The 17,133-nt window shown below is 48.3% G+C and overlaps 2 protein-coding genes across 2 annotated transcripts; one reads left to right on the plus strand and one right to left on the minus strand.

Moving 5' to 3' along the window:
* Positions 1-2,353: 2,353 nt before the first annotated feature.
* Positions 2,354-4,564, plus strand: LOC125533113 (26S proteasome regulatory subunit 6B homolog). The gene is made up of 6 exons (XM_048696883.1): positions 2,354-2,467; positions 2,568-2,735; positions 3,235-3,393; positions 3,688-3,840; positions 4,171-4,254; positions 4,430-4,564. The coding sequence occupies exons 1-6, from the start codon at positions 2,354-2,356 to the stop codon at positions 4,562-4,564; spliced, it is 813 nt and encodes a 270-aa protein (XP_048552840.1).
* Positions 4,565-5,652: 1,088 nt separating this feature from the next.
* Positions 5,653-7,907, minus strand: LOC125528852 (dolabradiene monooxygenase-like). Its single transcript, XM_048693282.1, has 2 exons — positions 6,901-7,907; positions 5,653-6,414 (listed from the first exon to the last, which is right to left on the minus strand). Exons 1-2 carry the CDS (start codon positions 7,867-7,869, stop codon positions 5,785-5,787), a joined length of 1,599 nt encoding a protein of 532 aa, XP_048549239.1. The 5' UTR covers positions 7,870-7,907; the 3' UTR covers positions 5,653-5,784.
* Positions 7,908-17,133: the final 9,226 nt, after the last annotated feature.

Raw genomic sequence — 17,133 nt, forward strand, 5'->3', positions numbered from 1 at the left:
TGAAGTGTAGTTTATATAGGCAGGTCACTCTCCCTTGGGACTTGTGGGCTCGTCTTGGGCTCCTCATGGCAAGTAATTCCCGTGACATTCCTTCCTCCTTTTAAAATCGGCTTGACCACAAGCCGACGCCGACGCTGGAGAGTTTTTTCTCAGGGTCCCATGGCACTGCTATAGTGGTGGTAGCCTTCACGGTAGTAGCCAAGGCGGAGGTAGATTTGATCTTGGTACAAGGTGTGGATGATGTGAATCTTGTCCACGATGGCATTGAGGTAGTAGTGGTGCTGGGCGGAGGTGGGCACCATGATACTCCTACCTGTTGTTGCACAATTTTTGTGCTGATGTGGCTGAACTAGAAGCTCGCGTGGATTCCATTGCTTCAAAGAATGGGTTTCTGGACTTGTAAGCATCAGCAGAACAGTCTACCATCACAGCTGCAGAGCATTCTGGCAGAAGGCACAAGCGCCACTGACATTGGTGAGAACCCCAAGGATAGATCCTTCCAGGAGTGCAAAATAGAATTGTGTGACACAAGAACCAGGAAAGCTTCCATTGGTGTCTCGTGCAAGTATAGTTCAGTTGAGATCGCATGAGTAGCAGCATAAAAGCACCATCCTCCAGACCAAATGTTTCACGAGCTTCAACAATGCATGTGGACCATGCTCGTTCATGACCTGTTACTAGCTTGCCCTTTGTTATAAACATTTGTAGCTGCAGATAGATGTTAATCATTCTTATGGCTGATGGTTGGATACGCTGCTTGCACATCTCCCCCTGCTGAAACAATATTCTCCTGTCAAAAGGAGTTGACAACTGAAACCAAGCATTATAGAGCTCCATTGACACAATGAGAACTCCCCACAGATGCTCAGACTGAAGAATTCCATAGCAGATGGACCAGGAATGTTTTGTACTCTGGACTGGAAGTTGTTTGAGACAAATAACAAGGATATATCGAGCACAGATAACTGCCGCTGAGGCAATGCTCTCTCGACACTTGTGACAATTATTTGCTTGTTGTCCCGGCTTCCATGGCAATGCCAAAAATTCATAATGTGTAACACACTAAGATATCACCACGATATTCGACAACCCGATCTTGCTATCCCCTGGATTCCATGGTGATGTGTCACACAGAGCTCTTGGAACAAAATTTGGCAACCTAAAATTTTCTTCCAAAGAGGAGTATTTCCAAGCAAGCCAAGGCTTCAGGACCACTAATGTCCCCATCAATTCCAATAGGTTATCTTCCTGTATAGCCCCATGCCTGACATTTTCTTGATGTGACAGAGGCCACAGCTGCAGCAGCTCATGTTGCAAGAATTGCCTGGACCCAACTGACTGTAGCAGTACTATACTACCCCATAACAGTTCATCTCCAGGAATAAGTCCTACAAGCTTGATCAATAAAGGGCTTCCAGGAACAACTTCATGGACCTATAGCATTCTTTTATACATAGAGCAAAGTGCTAATTCACTAGTTGCAAGAAGACTATGGCTCCCTTCACTCTCTTGTTTGTGAACTTTATATATCCCAACTTGAGTGAAATATTTTATCGGCATCGGCGGTCGAAGTAGTGCCACTAGGTAACAGTCATGTAGGTGATAGAACAGCCAGGCTACCTTCCATTGAAACCGAGCAGAGCAACAAAGAAAGATACAGAATGCACTTGTCCGCCAAAGGAGTGATGTGTGCAGAAGCTCATATCCACTTTCAAGAGATGTAACAGGAACGTTGTACTTTGGCTTCTCATTCAAGTCCTCCTGTAGTAAATTGGTCATTAGAAAACTGGGTGCAACACCACTCCAAAATATCCTAATTCTGTGTCGTTCCCAGCAAGGAGGAGCTTCAAATACTGCATTTGTTAGCTACACACATTGAAGACAGAAAACCAGTGGCAGATGGAAATTGTCCTGCATAGAACCCATCATGTATGTAATGCGAGATTGCGCAGTCAACAAGGAAGTTCCAGGGTCCCATGGCTTCTCATGATGGAAACCACTAATCAGGTCCCACCCAAGCACTTGAACAGCAGGCAAGAATTATGCCTTGTTCGCCTCATAGCCTTGAGCATGGATTAATGCAGATAAATATATTGCTGGTTGTCCAGGATCCCATGGCAATGTCAAGAACTCATAACATGTAACATCGGAAGGTAGGATTCTGACTGTCACTACTAATGATGGGCTTGTGTCACAGGGATACTCCAAAGTGGGCAGGAGCTTGAGCAAGGCTGTTGAGTCCATCTCCGTCATGGCCGCTGGCAGGTTGCACATCACAGGAGACACAGATTTCAGAAACTGCGGATCGAACGGGAGCACGACCGCCATGTAAAGGGGTACCACGGTAGCCTGGATGGTGCCGACGGCGGTGCCCAGACCTGAGGTCGAGCAGGTGTTGTGCGCTGTGGCGGAGCAGACACTTGTTGCAGGGAGGGTGTCTTCACGCACAACATTGACATCACTTGTTGTAGGTATAACCGCCGTAATGGCTGGGGGACTGCTCGTCGAACCCCTGGTGGGCAGAGAAGCAATGAGATCAACGATAGTGTTGTCGACTCCTACAACAGGGTGATGCTGGATTGGTTGCTTTTGGTATTGATCCTCCAAGAGGGGTGCTGCTCTATGGTCCTCCAGGCACTGGTAAGACCATGCTTGCTAAAGCTGTGGCATATCACACTACTGCTGCTTTTATCAGAGTGGTTGGCTCGGAGTTTGTGCAGAAGTACTTGGGTGAGGTAAGATGCGGATAGTTGTAACCTTGTTTCTGCATTCGGTTGTCCTTATACTATCACAAAAACTATTGCATGCATTAAGCTTTGACAATGCAATAGATTCCTAGTTTGTTATGTGTTGCTTAGATTTCCTTTATTATGCGCAAGATTCCCAGTTCGTTAAAAAAATAGCACTTGTTTGAACTGAAGCATGCTGTGAACATCTGACACACGTTCCTTTTTGTTTATATTATTATGATGCATCTTATATGGAAACCATATTTAGTTACTGTATGCATTACCAACGCAAATAAACTACTATGTGATGCATCCAAAAACATATTTAGCGTATTATTCATGCTGTCAGTGATGTTATGTGATGCTTCTTAATATTCTGGTATTTAAGTCTTTCATACATTCCTCTTAGGGTTTACACAAGAATTTGCTACTATGTGAAGTTTTTCTTTGGTTTGCTACTTATCAGGTCTTTTCTTGATGCATTGTATCATTTATCTCATCTTAGGGCCCAAGGATGGTTCAGGATGTATTCCGCTTGGCTAAAGAGAATGCCCCGGCTATAATATTCATTGATGAGGTTGACGCCATAGCCACTGCTCGATTCGATGCTCAGACCGGGGCTGACCGGGAAGTTCAGCGAATTTTGATGGAGCTACTCAATCAAGTAGGTTTGCTGGAACTCAAGTTGTTTGCCACTTCTAACCCTAGACAATGATGCATTTGGAACATGCATATAGATGTAAATAAATAAAATAGCTGTGACTTAGATTGTAAAGCTCAAGCTCTTTAGTGTCCAATTTTACAAAATGTATACATGCTCTTAGAATTGGTATATGTAGTTTTTTTAAGGATAGGAAGTAACTTTCTGAAAAGGCTATTGTTAAGATTATTGTGTGCAACTTTCTCATGCATTGACTGGTCCGAGTATTTATCATTGTGAATGTTGTATGCAATGCAGATGGATGGATTTGATCAGATAGTGAATGTGAAGGTTATAATGGCGACCAATCGGGCGGATACTCTAGATCCCGCTCTGTTGCGTCTAGGAAGGTTGGACAGGAAAATTGAGTTCCCTCTGCCAGACCAGAGGCAGAAGAGGCTTGTTTTCCAAGTAAGTTATGCACTTGCATTCATTGTCTTTGTTTGGAAAGATGTTATTGATAGTCCTTGTTTGGAAAGCCTTTAAAAGAAATTGATAGTTCTTGCACTTGCAGTCATTATCTTTAGAGCAGTACATGGCTCTCAAACACTAATCTTTAAAAGAAATTGGTGTTTAACAAGGCACACATTTTTTGTGGCATGTATTATGGATAAATTGACCTATAGCTCCAATTAAGTAATTAGTTGTAAGCTTGCATTTATGAACTAATGGAAATCTTTGTTTATTGATCCTTTTTGAAATTATTGCACCTTATAATTATGACGGCTTCCTTTCTTTCAGGTTTGTACTGCTAAAATGAACTTGAGCGACGAGGTTGATTTGGAAGATTATGTCTCCAGGCCGGATAAAATCAGTGCTGCTGATGTGAGTGCCATCTCACTGTGTTAAACGGTCTTTTGATCTTTGCTCGTACTACTGCAGCATAAGAAATTTCATCTCCTCAGATTAGTTAGTCCATGATAATTTCCTTAAATCATTTAGTCTTGAAACTTATCCATAACAAGTTTCAAAGAGTAACATTGTGTCAAGTCTTTTACAGATCGCTGCCATTTGCCAGGAAGCTGGCATGCATGCTGTCCGCAAGAATCGGTATGTTATCTTCCCAAAGGACTTTGAGAAGGGTTACCGAACGAACGTCAAGAAGCCTGAAACAGACTTTGACTTCTACAAATGAGGCAACTAAGTGTTAAAAAGAGAATGCTTTGTTTTCAATCAAGTCCTCTGTATATGCTAGTACTAGTGTAAATTTTAACCCTACATGTTCCTTCAATGCTCACTCATGTTGAGATTTGTTGTCAGTTTGATTTTCGGTGCTCCGGTCCGGCTTGCTTACTACTCCCTCTGTCCCATAATGTAAGACGTTTTTTGACACTGGATGGAGGGAGTATTGGGTTTTGGTCTGTTTGATTGCTCTCGTCAGCGAGGTTATGAGCATGCCGTTATACACGTGACAGAGAATATCGATCGAGACGAATAGAGCTCCACCCTAAGAGCCGAGACAGTGCCTCCCAGCAAGGAAGATATGTGGTTCCAATCTGAGTTGGCGATGGTGTCTGTACTCTACTGATGCTTCTATCTATGTTTACAAGAAGGCCATTGATAGGCGCCAATTGGCCGGCCAAAATTTTGGCCGGTCACCGCGGTGGCCGTATTTGCAAATTGTCTTCCTGTCCAGAGAAAAAACAGGGCCGCGCGTCTCTGCCGCAGATCGCCTGTGACGCTCCACCCCCACCAAGCTGCGGTTGCCAGCTCCAGCAGCTTGCCCCTTTCCCCGTCACAGCACCACCATGGCCTCACAGTTACGGTTGCAGCACGGCATTGCTTTCTTCGTCGCTGCTGCCCGCAGTTGTATCAATTGCCGGTTCCAGCAAAATTGACCCATGGTTCCAGCATCGTCGCTGACGGTTGCAGCACGGCGTTGTTTGTCTGCGACGCTGACGCCCCACGGGTTGCAACTCTGCAAATCACCGGTCCCAGCATCCCGGTGAGTCGATTCCAGCCCATGTATTGCCGGTTGCAACAGCATGCTCGTCGATCACAGCACCAGAGCTCGTCGTCGTTGCCGTGGGCACTTCCAGCGCGACGAACGACCCTATGTGCTTCCAGGTGAGCGCTTGACCTCGGCTTGCAGCGGCCCTCGTCATCCTTTGCAGCTGTGATGTGTGACTCCCGCGGCAAGTGGTCGGGCAGGGAAGATTGGCTCGGATTTGACGACGGCCATCTCCGGCGAGATGCTGTACGGTGGTCGACTGGTCGGGCAAAGGAGGAGGAGAACGTGCGGTTGGTCACAGGAATTTGTTTGTTGTACAAGTTATTATATGCTACACTAGTTGGCTATGCAAGGATAATTACAGTTTTTACAATATACATCCAATTCTTACAGTTATATATCAACTAGACTCCGGGAACAGGCACCCGGAGAACAGGGCGCAACATGAGCTTGTCCCTCCGCCGCGCGGTGATCCCGAATGCCTCGGTCATGTCGAGCTCCGCCGACTCTGGCCCCGACCACTCCCAGTCAAAGTGGAAGAGCAGGCTCGCGAGCGCCAGCTCGACGTTGGCGAGGCCGAACGCCATCCCGGGGCACATCCTCCGGCCGGCACCAAACGGCAGGAACGCAAAGTCGCCACCTCCGAAGTCGGCCGCCGCCGCCTCCCCCTTGAACCTTTCCGGCCGGAACTCCTCGGGCGCGTCGGGCCAGTAGCGCTCGTCGCGGCCCAGTGCCCAGGCGTTGACTAGCACCTGCGTACCACGCGGCACATCGTATCCCAGCACCTGGCATGGTTCCTGGCACTCGCGCGGGAGCAACAACGGTAGGGGAGTGTGCAGCCGCAGGGTCTCCCGGATGACCAGGTGTAGGTAAGTGAGCTCACTTAGAGCATGCTCGGCCACGGTGCCGCGGGCATGGAAGGCTTGCCGCACCTCCGTCGTCGCCTTTTGCATGACCCTCGGGTTCTTGATCAGCTCTGCCATGGCCCACTCCAACGTGGTCGCCGCCGTCTCGCTGCCGGCGCCAAATATGTCCTGCATGCAAAACATGGAATTTCTAAGGTGACCGGTCTGCACGGGAAAGTATGCCTTTTTCGATGAACGGCGAATTTATTAGCTAGTAACAGAGAATACTCCTTGAAGCATAGGCGAATTCTATTTCGAAATGAAAGAAAGCATAAAAATGGCGGAAGCGAAATCAATCCTTAGATTACACTAATATTTTTCCACTAAAAAAAAGAAAGATTACACTAACATTTTGATACAGGCTTACACGTTTCAACTACTTTGGATAGATAGTTCGTCAACAAAAGATGATAGATAGCACCGCTGCATGGTTCGAAAAAGTCAACAAAAAAGTCACATGGTCACGAGTTCACGATAGCAAAATTAACCATTTCTAGATCATAGTAACATTTTGATAAAACCGTACACGTCTCAACCACTTTGAATGGATAGTTCGTCAACAAAATACGTCACATGATCACGATAGCACGGAAGCCACTAGACGAGAACACTTACGAAGATGACGGATTTGATGGCGTCCATGTCGAGCGGAAACTGGAGCGCGCCCTCCTTCTGGATCCTCAGCAGCACGTAGAGCAGGTCCTCGTCGTGGCCTCCGCCGCCGCCCATCCTCTCCAGGTGCTCCCGGACGACGCCGTCGAGGATGCCGTACACGGTGTCGCGGCACTCCTGAGCGCGGCGCACGGCGCTGCTGAGCCGCGCGGCGAGCCGCGAGGATGGCCACAGGTCGGCCGGGTTGAACCCGGCCGCCAGCTGCATGGAGCGGTCGAGCGCCCGGAGGAACGCGTCGCGCTCCCGGCACCGGTCGCCCAGCACGGCGCGCACCGTGCTGTCCGCCACGAGCGCGGCCAGCAGCACGCGCATGTCCACGGGGCGCGCGGCCGCCGCGGCCACGGCGACGCCGCGGAGCGCGGCGGCGACCTCCTCCTCGCGGATGGCGCGGAAGGAGAGGACGCGGCGCGCGGTGAGGAGCTCCGCGACGGCGATCTTCCGGAGCTGGCGCCAGTAGTCCCCGTAGGGCGCGAAGATGATGTCCCGGCCGCCGTTGGTGAGCACGCGCATGGTGGCGCTCAGGGGCCGCGTCGCGAACGCCGTGTCGTGGGTCCTCATCACCTCGCGCGCGCCCTCCCGGGAGGACACCACCAGCGTGGGCACCTCGCCGAGCCGGAGCAGCATGGCCGGCCCGTGGCGCCGCGCCAGGTCGCGCATCGCGCGGTGAGGGAGCTGCCCGGCGAGGAGGAGGTGGTGCAGGCTCCCGATCACCGGCAGCTGCCACGGCCCCGGCGGCAGGCGCAGGCCGTCGGCGGCACCATCACCGCGCGCGCCCCGGCGCCTGCGGCCCGCGAGCACGATGAGCAGTGACACGAGAGCTAGGCCGAGGTAGACGACCACATAGGCGCCCTCCATTCGTGATCTGGGGTCCGAGCACGGCGAGGAGCCAGCGTTGCTTCCGGATTTAGTCATGTAAGTTACGTACCAAATTTCTCTTCCGGAGTACACGTGATGACAGTGATGTGGATAACGAAGTGCTTGGAACTACCGACAGATAAATCCTGTCTCAACTGATTTGTGGAAATTTGTGCACCTCATGGACGGATGAAATTGAGTATACTAACTTGCACTGCATAGACAACACGGACGCAACTAGGGAGCACACGTGTGCTCCTTAGTGTTTCCGGGCAAACAGCCAAAAATAGAAGTTTTTGTCTTAATGTTATGATGCAAAATCCATTTCAAGGAAAGAAAGATCTTCTCCCATGTTGAAATTAAGCTTCGTTTTCACAATTAGGTTTTTGGATTAATAGAAAATAAAAGCGAATAAAAATAGATCTCGAAGGCAAATATGATAAAGAAGAGTATGAGCTCTTCAAAACTAGATCCCATATGGGTATGTTTCGATGAACTTTTTTTTCTCAGGCAACTTTGGTGCCACGGCGAGGCAAGTTTTGTACTACAGCAATCAACTTTTGTTTAGCCTGCATATCATGGTCACGTATCATCCCGATGTTCTTTTGAGTTGGCTACGATGACTACCAAATTGCATGGCATCATCTGTAAATTGCCTATATTTGGTTGGTGGGCGAGGGTGTGGGTCGTGGGTGTTTTTTCTCCTGCGCGGCGCGATCTAAATCGAACGACGCTCGCGGGTGTGTGCTCGCAACCGCCAAAAGTGCAGCTGCACTAATTAGAATTTGGGTTGATTCAAAGTTTTTTTATAAGAATTTTGGAGGATTAAAAATCTTTGTAACTTTCTATATCTGGTTGGAATTCTCTTGAGAAATCCATTGCACTAGATTTCATATAGAATTTTTTTTCATCCGCACAAACAGTTCTTTGTTTTTCCTGCTGTGCAATCAAACACGCTTTGGCGTAAACAAAATCTTGTAGGACTTGTGTGGACATGCTACTGCAATTTTCCCTATTCCCACTTTTTTGCATGATAAGATTACTTAGATCATGATAAGAATTCCTTAAATCAGTATTGCCATGACAGTTGTTGAACAGATGAAAAGTTTTTCCTGCAAAAAAAGCCTTATTAGGCCATGTTTGGCCATTTCTCAGCGCTTATCTCTTAGCACATTACCATATGCAAAATATTGTTGTATTTTAAGAGGAGAAAGGGGAGCTGTATGTTAATGAAAATACGGCTCTTAGCTCGTTTCTCTATGAATTATAATTAATAATTTGACCCCGTGTGGCTTATTTTCTTATATTCCATGTATTGATTTTTTAATATTAATTTTTATAACAAATTCTGAAAATATATAACCTAATTCCAAACTTTCACTTGTATGACCAGGTCATCCTCATGTAGAAGGAAGAGGGACTCTTCCTCAGTGCATTGGCCGAAGAGGAAGTCTTCGTTCTTGTGGTGGCCGAAGACAACTCTTCGGTCGCCTTTGGAACGAAGATCAGCGGGTCTTGGCCGAAGAGGCGTCTTTGTTGTGTAGTGGGCTGAAGAGATGATCTTCGCCAGCGTCCCGACCAAAGAGGATGTCTTCATTCACCACACGGATGAAGAGTTCAGGATAAGGATCCTGACCGTCTTCTTCCTCCCGATCGTGCTATTCCTCTTTCTCCCTCTTCCCTTCGCCATTTTTACCGGTTCCAGCTCCTTTTCGTACCATATACACTGCTAACCACCAGATCATGGCAATTGAGAGGCTTGCAAACAAGTGGAAGGTAGCGAGACCAAACGATAGCATGAAGGCATATATCAAGCAAAGCTAGTATATCCAAGGTAATGATGATCCTTGCCTCAAATCCTACTTTGAAGAAGACCGAACCCACGAAGTGTAGTCAAACAAAAAGTACGTAGTCAAACGAATCCTCGCACTCCATGTCTCCGTATCATTACCGAAGCTAACGAGAAGAGGCAAAACCTGATTCGAAAGGAGCGGCTCTCCTATGTAGGGTGGGATCTATGGCAGTTTTTGGAGCCTTCGATTTTGATCGGACGGCTCCAGGTCAGTCGGGTGGTCTACTGAAGAAACTGAAGATGTTTAGGGTAGTTTGGGGTTGATTCGAACTATCTGATCACGATCAGTCGGTTCGGGTTGGGGAAAGTTTTCGGACTAGGTTGCGTGTGGGTTTAAATATGTGGGCTATGTTAGAGAAGAGGGGGAAAATGAAAGGCCCGGTTGGGATCTACCAAACGATTTATGAGTTTATTTTATAAAAACACCCGAATAAAATCCGGTATAGCGTCAATGGACTGTTGATACAACATGGATAATGCAATAATGAATGCAACGAATAAATAATTACAGCACACATATAATAATATATTACGCCAAAGAATCCGGGGAACCGGTCTCTGTCTGTTACATGATGACTTCGCACCATGTTGCACAAGACATACGGGAAGGAGCTGAGGAGCCCAACAGTACATCCTTTCCGTCGAGGAGGTGGAGGAGGAAGTGACGAACCAGCCGCTGTCGGAGCCTCGGATGGGGGAGGCTGTGACGAGCACACGTCGGGGCAGAGCTTAGTATCAAGCGAGCATCGATTTGCGTCGCATCAAAAGGTCGCTGGCGACACAATGGTCAGGAGCCATCGAAGAGATGGAACATCACCTCCACACTCATCGAGCCGTTGAGGGATCTGGGTGACCACCGCCACCGACATGGGAATTTCAGACCGTGCGTGTGCCGGTGTGTTGGGGAATTGGGTTTGGGTTTGACCTGGTTAGGACGACGGGAGCAAATTGGCTCTCAGGCAGGGACTGGTTTGCAAATTGTGCGTATAGATCTCTCCACCCGAATCTGGGCCATCAATCTGCCATCCGATGGTCCAGATCAGTTTTTCTATTCTTTCATGGTAAGATCAAATTCTTTTTTTTATAACAGATCATATTCTATTTGCACTCTATCGGAACTGTACGTGCAACCATGCAGCCAGAAAATACTACTCCCTCCGTCCCATAATATAAGAACGTTTTTTATACTAGTATAATGTTAAAAACGTTCTTATATTTTGAAACAGAGGGAGTAGGACGGAAGAGCCACGTGAGACGGACGGCGTAGTACGAACATTTAGGAGGAAGAAACCTTCCTCCCTTTATTGTTGGGAAGGAACTTAGATTTTTTTGTCTTTCTGCATCGATCCAATCTGGCATACAATCTGGTAGCGATCTGGCTGCTTCGTCTTTTTTCCCTATAATTACTCCTATCCGGGTGACCAAGCCCTCAGGCTACGCCGACGGCGGCGACAAGAGTTGATCGGCGGCAATGCGCAACTGCTACACGAGAGACGAGTTGTACATGAAGTTGCTACTCGAGACACCACATGGCTTCGCCATCTTCACCGTGCGCAAGCCCGACTGCCTCCACGAGGACGAGGACAAGGCCCTCAAGGCACGTCTTCTCAATAGTTTCCTTTTCTTCCTTCCTTCGTTCCAACTAATTCATACTACTCAACAATGATGATGATGCAGTACCTTTGGACATACTTCGTGTGGCGTTCGTCTGTCAATTCCATTGTAAGTACTACTTACATTACTCTAGTATACAGTAGAACTTGAAGACAGTAGTAGCCGCGTCTGTCTATTCTTATAGAAAATAAAGATATATATTGAACATGTTAGGAGCATATGATAAGATTTGGATCAGAGCATATTTTTAAAAAGTTTGAGCATTGCATCAGGTAGAAATGAAGTCAAACCTAACAAAAATGGAACAACAATGATGTTCTAATCGTCCGAAGTGTCGGCCACAAATATTAGACTGAAATTTCATTTCTCCAATCATGTTGCACTGTATTGTGGCTAGGAAATTCTGCAATCTAGATCTTTCTTGTCTTCTGTTGGAATCAACATTTCATATGAACCATCTCCTAATCAAATGTCCTTTTGCTTGGGCGGTCTGGTTCTGGTTGATGCAACCATTGCCTCTCAACATTGCGTGCCCACGGCAAGTCTTGATCATCCTCACATGGCGAGAACAGGCCTGCGACACAGATGAAGGAGTTTAATGCTCTCATCAACCTCGTGATGTTTTCCACATGGAAGGAGCGGAATGAACCGCACATTCGAGAAATAGAAACGCAACGGAATAGGCCCTGCCGCCGCCGTTCGCTGAGCGGCCATTGCCCATCGGCATCCCCCCGACGGCGGCAGAGGAACGAGGAAGGAGCGGGGAGTGAGGGGGGGGGGGGGGGGGGGGGGGGGGGGGGGGGGGGGGGGGGGGGGGGGGGGGGGGGGTGCTAGGTTATTGCTCGTGCCGGGCCCTGGGAGCGTCGCGAGTGGGATGCGTGTAAGTGATTCTCTTAGGACTTTTTGACATATAACACATTCACTAGTCAAACTGAAGACTCTTTGCATATACCGATTGGAGGGAGTAGTAATACAATTTGTGCATGCGTGCGTGCGGGATTAACTAATCAATTTTCGATGGATCAGGTCCAAAGTCGGGATGACTATGAAAGGTTTGATGATAAATCACTTGCCATCGACGTTGTTACAGGACATGTTGACAAGCACCTGGGCAACAAGCTCAAGACCGTTTGCATGCATGGCAAGACGCTAGCAGCTGGTACTACTTACTACGTACTACTCCCTCCGTTTCTCAATATAAGTCCTTTTATACATTTAAATAGACTATAATATACAGATGTATGTAGACATATTATAGAATGTACATTCACTCATTTTGCTTCGTATGTAGTCATTTGTTAAAATCTCTAAAAAGACTTATATTTACGAACGGGGGGAGTAGTACTTATGTTTGTTGTTATAGGAGACCACCGGTACTACCATGAGTCTTGAATCTTTGTGTAGTTCATAATTCAGTGTCGTCTACTTCGGCCTAGGTTTTGGATCAAAAACACATGACCATTGGTGGATGTCTAATATGACTATTGGAGTAACAAGCTTGCTCCTACCCAGCGCTCACAACTATTTAGACGGTGTTGTAATTAATTATTTAGTTACTTAATTGTAGGGAATCAGGTGCCTCCACAACGATGTTGTGATGGAGCTCATGTGGGGTCTCAAGCATCTCTTGAAATACTTTGTGCCTGAAGAGAAAGAGTCTGATCTCACCGGGGAACACAACATCCACATGAGCAAGGGACTGGATATCCTGCTACGGCGTAATGGATTCCATCATGTCCAACCAAACATGGTACGTCGTATTATTAGGTTTGTTCCGTAACGGATTCCATCATGTCCAACCAAACATGGTATGTCGTATTATTAGGTTTGTTCCGTACTCCTTCATTTCTAATATATTTTCCTTCATCTGTTTCTAACAAATTTTATCTATTCATGTATGCGTGCAGGTTACGAAGCGCGTTGTCGATCTGGCCCTCACATTGTTCCATTGTGATTATGATGCTGATTACTACTCCGACCATGCGAGCTATCTTACTAACCTCCTTATGGAGGTTTCTGACATCGACTGTCGCGGTTGGGATCACCTGAAACGTGCAACAGCTTTCAAAATTATATGTTTGCCACGGGAAAGAAAACATCTACTTACTCAACCAGATATGGTATGTATGTCTCACTCTTTATATTTATACTTACCAAGGTAAGTAACTTTTCTTTTGTTTAGATGTTCACACCGGATGAGGCGTCAAGGCTGCAGGCTGCTCAACCAGCTCAATACGACGGTCGGATGAATGTGCCAACTATCTTATATCTCTACAAGACCGCCCTATCTCTGATGCAAGCGCGGAGAGACTTGGGGGGTTTCCCTTGGGATATCCATCGAGAAGCCATTCGGCTGGTGTGAGTCGGCAGACAAGTGAAATTTTAATTAGGACAATATAACAAAATATGTGTTTGAAATTTACTGGTATTGTTTCGAAATTTTCTGAATTGGCACACAAAGTTTAGTAATTCATGTAAACTTGGTTATACGTCTCCTTGAGTTGAGTAAATTGCAAAAAACCATCACATTTGGGACCCCAAATAAAAAACCACAACCTTTCATTTTTTTTGCAAAAAACCACCAATATTGTTAGACGGTGCCAGACAAGACCCTAACCTGTCAAACCCAATCGGCCATTCCCAAAAACGGGGTTCGACCAGTTAAGGTTTTGTTTGGCCCCCAGAGTTAATATGCAGTAGACGCACCGCATATACATACGCAACGTGATGATTATTCTTTTCCGCTTCATAATTTGCGGCAAGTTTACTATGATGTGCAAAACTTAGAAATGATAGTTGTTAAGACAAATATGAAAAATAATCCATGTAATACATGAAAATACAAAAAGGGGGAGGCTGCTAAAAGGAGATATAGATATAGACGACCAGAAGAAGGCACGATGTCTGTTTGTCCAGGGGTCTCCCATCTTCCAAATAATGCAGCTCAGAGGAGTTTGAAGAAGAAAAATGTATGGTCAGTACAAAGTTTGGCAACAAGCAACTATAGTAAAGATTTTTTTTTGAGGGTACAACTATAGTAAAGATTCAGGCTGGACGGCACGAGCGGGCTTTTCGGCCCGCTCGTGGCCCGTTCAAGACCGAATCGATCGGTCCTGGCTCGCTGCAGAAATTGCCCGATCCGGTTACCAAATCTCGGCCCGAAATTTCCTCGGTCCGGTTCGGTCTTTGACCGGTCCGACCGAGCGGACCGAAGCTGCAGGCCGTTTCTCGTCGGCGTGCTCTGGCCGTGAGATCCGCGCAGCCACTATAAATGAGCATGCCCTGCCGACCTTCTCCGGCTCCTAAGGTAGAAGAGAACAGAGAATAGAAAAAAAGCGCGGTCACGCCCGTGATTGTCTGAGATAGACTTGATTTTTTCCTTTTCTTCGGTCAAGTACAGAAGAAGACTCAGGTCATGCCCGTTATTATCTGAGTCACACAGGGACAGGCAGTTTCCCCAGGGGCAAGAGATAGTAAAAGAATCAGATCACGCGCTGCCATTTTATTCCTTTTAATCAGTCCACAAAAAATTGAAAGAACAAGATCAACGAGATTTGATCTGTTAATTAAGGCGCCTTCACTTCACGCTCCCGTTCCTTTTGTTGGCGACTAAATACTAATGAGAGAAATGCATTCGTTCCGATAATCATGCGCCACCATGCTACCGTTTCCTTTTATTCAGTCAAACATGCAGAAGAAAGAACGAGAGAAACATGGTTCGATCCGATAATCACGGCATCGTCACACGATCAACTCGATGTTAGATTTCATCCGCTAATCATGGCAAGGCCTGCACACAGAAAATTGTGGGCTCATGCACACGATAAATTACTTGCATGCAACAACAAAAATGCTAAGTACTCCCTCTGTAAACTAATATAAGAGTGTTTAGATAACTAAAATAGTAATTTAAACGCTCTTATATTAGTTTACGGAAGGAGTAATAAACATGCGCAGGATCATCGCTAACAATTGCGCCCCTGCCGGCTCGACCCAGCACACTTCCTACGGCATGTCGCCCACGATGCCGCCGGCGCACGCACACCTCGTCCACTCGCCATAGCACCCGCCCACGTCACCCACCACGTTGCTATACCTGCGCATGTTGCCGCCGGTGGTGCTTGGCCGGTCCGCTCGGTCCGGCCCGGGCTTCGACGCCGCCGGTCCGGTCCCTGAAAACAGGCCCGCATGGCTGGCCGGTCCGATCCGGTCCGACTCAGCGGCGGCCGGTCCAAACGTCGGCTCAGTGAGGGACCGGACCGGCCCGGACCGTGTCCACCCTGAGTAAAGATGAGAGTTTGGACAATTGACTTAAGAACGCAACATGGCACCACTCATTCTTCTCCTGGTTATGAAATTCTTCTCCCATGCCCACACTCTGCCCCGCGCCCCCCACCGCGCTCCACCCAGCGCCCTCCACCGTGCTCCCAAGCCACGCCGGCCTGAGCTCGCTGAACGCCGCTGACCCCTGCTCCGGCGGCGGAGGGCTCTCGCTGTGCCGCATCGAGAAGACCCGTGCTGGTGCAGGATTGGCGGTGGCGATCCGGACTGGCGAGTCAGAGTGTTTGGGGGCGGAAATTCTCAGATCTGCCGATGGAGGGAGGAGAAGGAGCTGCAGCGGATCCGGAGATTCGCCGGCTGCTCGCGGAGGTGGCTCGTCGGGAGCGTGCGGCGGATCGGGCGGCAAGGGCGGCGGAGCAGGCGTCGCAGGCTCTAGCTGTGGCGAGGATGAACCTCGCGCTGCGGGCAATGGCGAACACCACAAACCTCGAGCGAGCCTCCATCTTCGGGTTGGGCCAGGAGCTCTCCCCCGCCTTGATTCTGTAGTGGGCGGAGGGAGAGGCGACTTCCACATCGAGGCAGCAGAGGAGGAGATGGAGACCTTTCCGAAGGGCGACGCGCTGATGCTCAAATCGGCTGATTCTGGATGTAAGCCACATTCCCCTTCTGTTGCTAATTCAATTTCAGAGGTTGCTGCTCGCCGGAGATCGCCATCGCCACCGCCGTTTGAAGTATTGCCTCCGGTGAGACTGGTCAACGCGGTGGTGGGCGGTGGGCCTAGGAGGGTCCGGATGGTCAGAGGCAGTGGAGAGAATGACACCAGGGCCCGCCGCTTTGGTGATAAAAGGAACACTTTCCCCAATTCTCTCCTTCCTCCCAATCGTGTGCCTGATCCAGGGGCGGCTAGGGTTCGTCGGCGGCCGCGTCGCCCCCCTCCTCCCTTTTCCTTAGTCTGGGTGAGGAAGGATAAGTTCTGGGGTAGGTGCTTCACGACGGATGATTGCTTCCCTGTTGGTGCCGCTGACAAACACCAAGCACCCACTAAGTTTAGTTTCTCTGCTGATTTTTGGTCGAAGAGAGAAGGAAGGGAGACCTACGCGGAGGTGACTCGCAAGAAGGCTGGAGCTGGAGCGGGGCAGGGGGCTAGAGGAGGTGGGAGAGTCAATGGTGGCCAGGGACGGAACGAGCTGTGTCCCCCTTCCCAGGTCACCGCTGTCCCCCCTGTTATCCCCCCGGTTCGCCCCCCCCTTTGGCCCAACAGCAGCAAAATCCTCCTATATCCATCCATGCTAAGCCTCCCATCTTCCCTTTGGCCTCTAGCTCGCAGATGATGTATCCGCAGATGGGATCGATGTTCCCAGGATATCCTCCCCCTGGATTTCATCAGTATTCTGCTAACCCTTGGCCGAATCAGCAACAGGTTCAATTCCCTTTCATTGCCCCCAACCAATGTGCTCCTATGCAATATCCTCAGTTCCATCAACCTGTAGCTGCTGGTAGTGGTCCTGGTTCTGGAAATGGGCAAACTGGTCGGAGTAAGAGCAAGAAGAAACAGAGAAATGCTGCTGGAAAGA

This window comes from Triticum urartu, chromosome 1, assembly GCF_003073215.2.
Source record: "Triticum urartu cultivar G1812 chromosome 1, Tu2.1, whole genome shotgun sequence".
In the NCBI taxonomy this organism is placed as follows: Eukaryota; Viridiplantae; Streptophyta; class Magnoliopsida; order Poales; family Poaceae; genus Triticum; species Triticum urartu.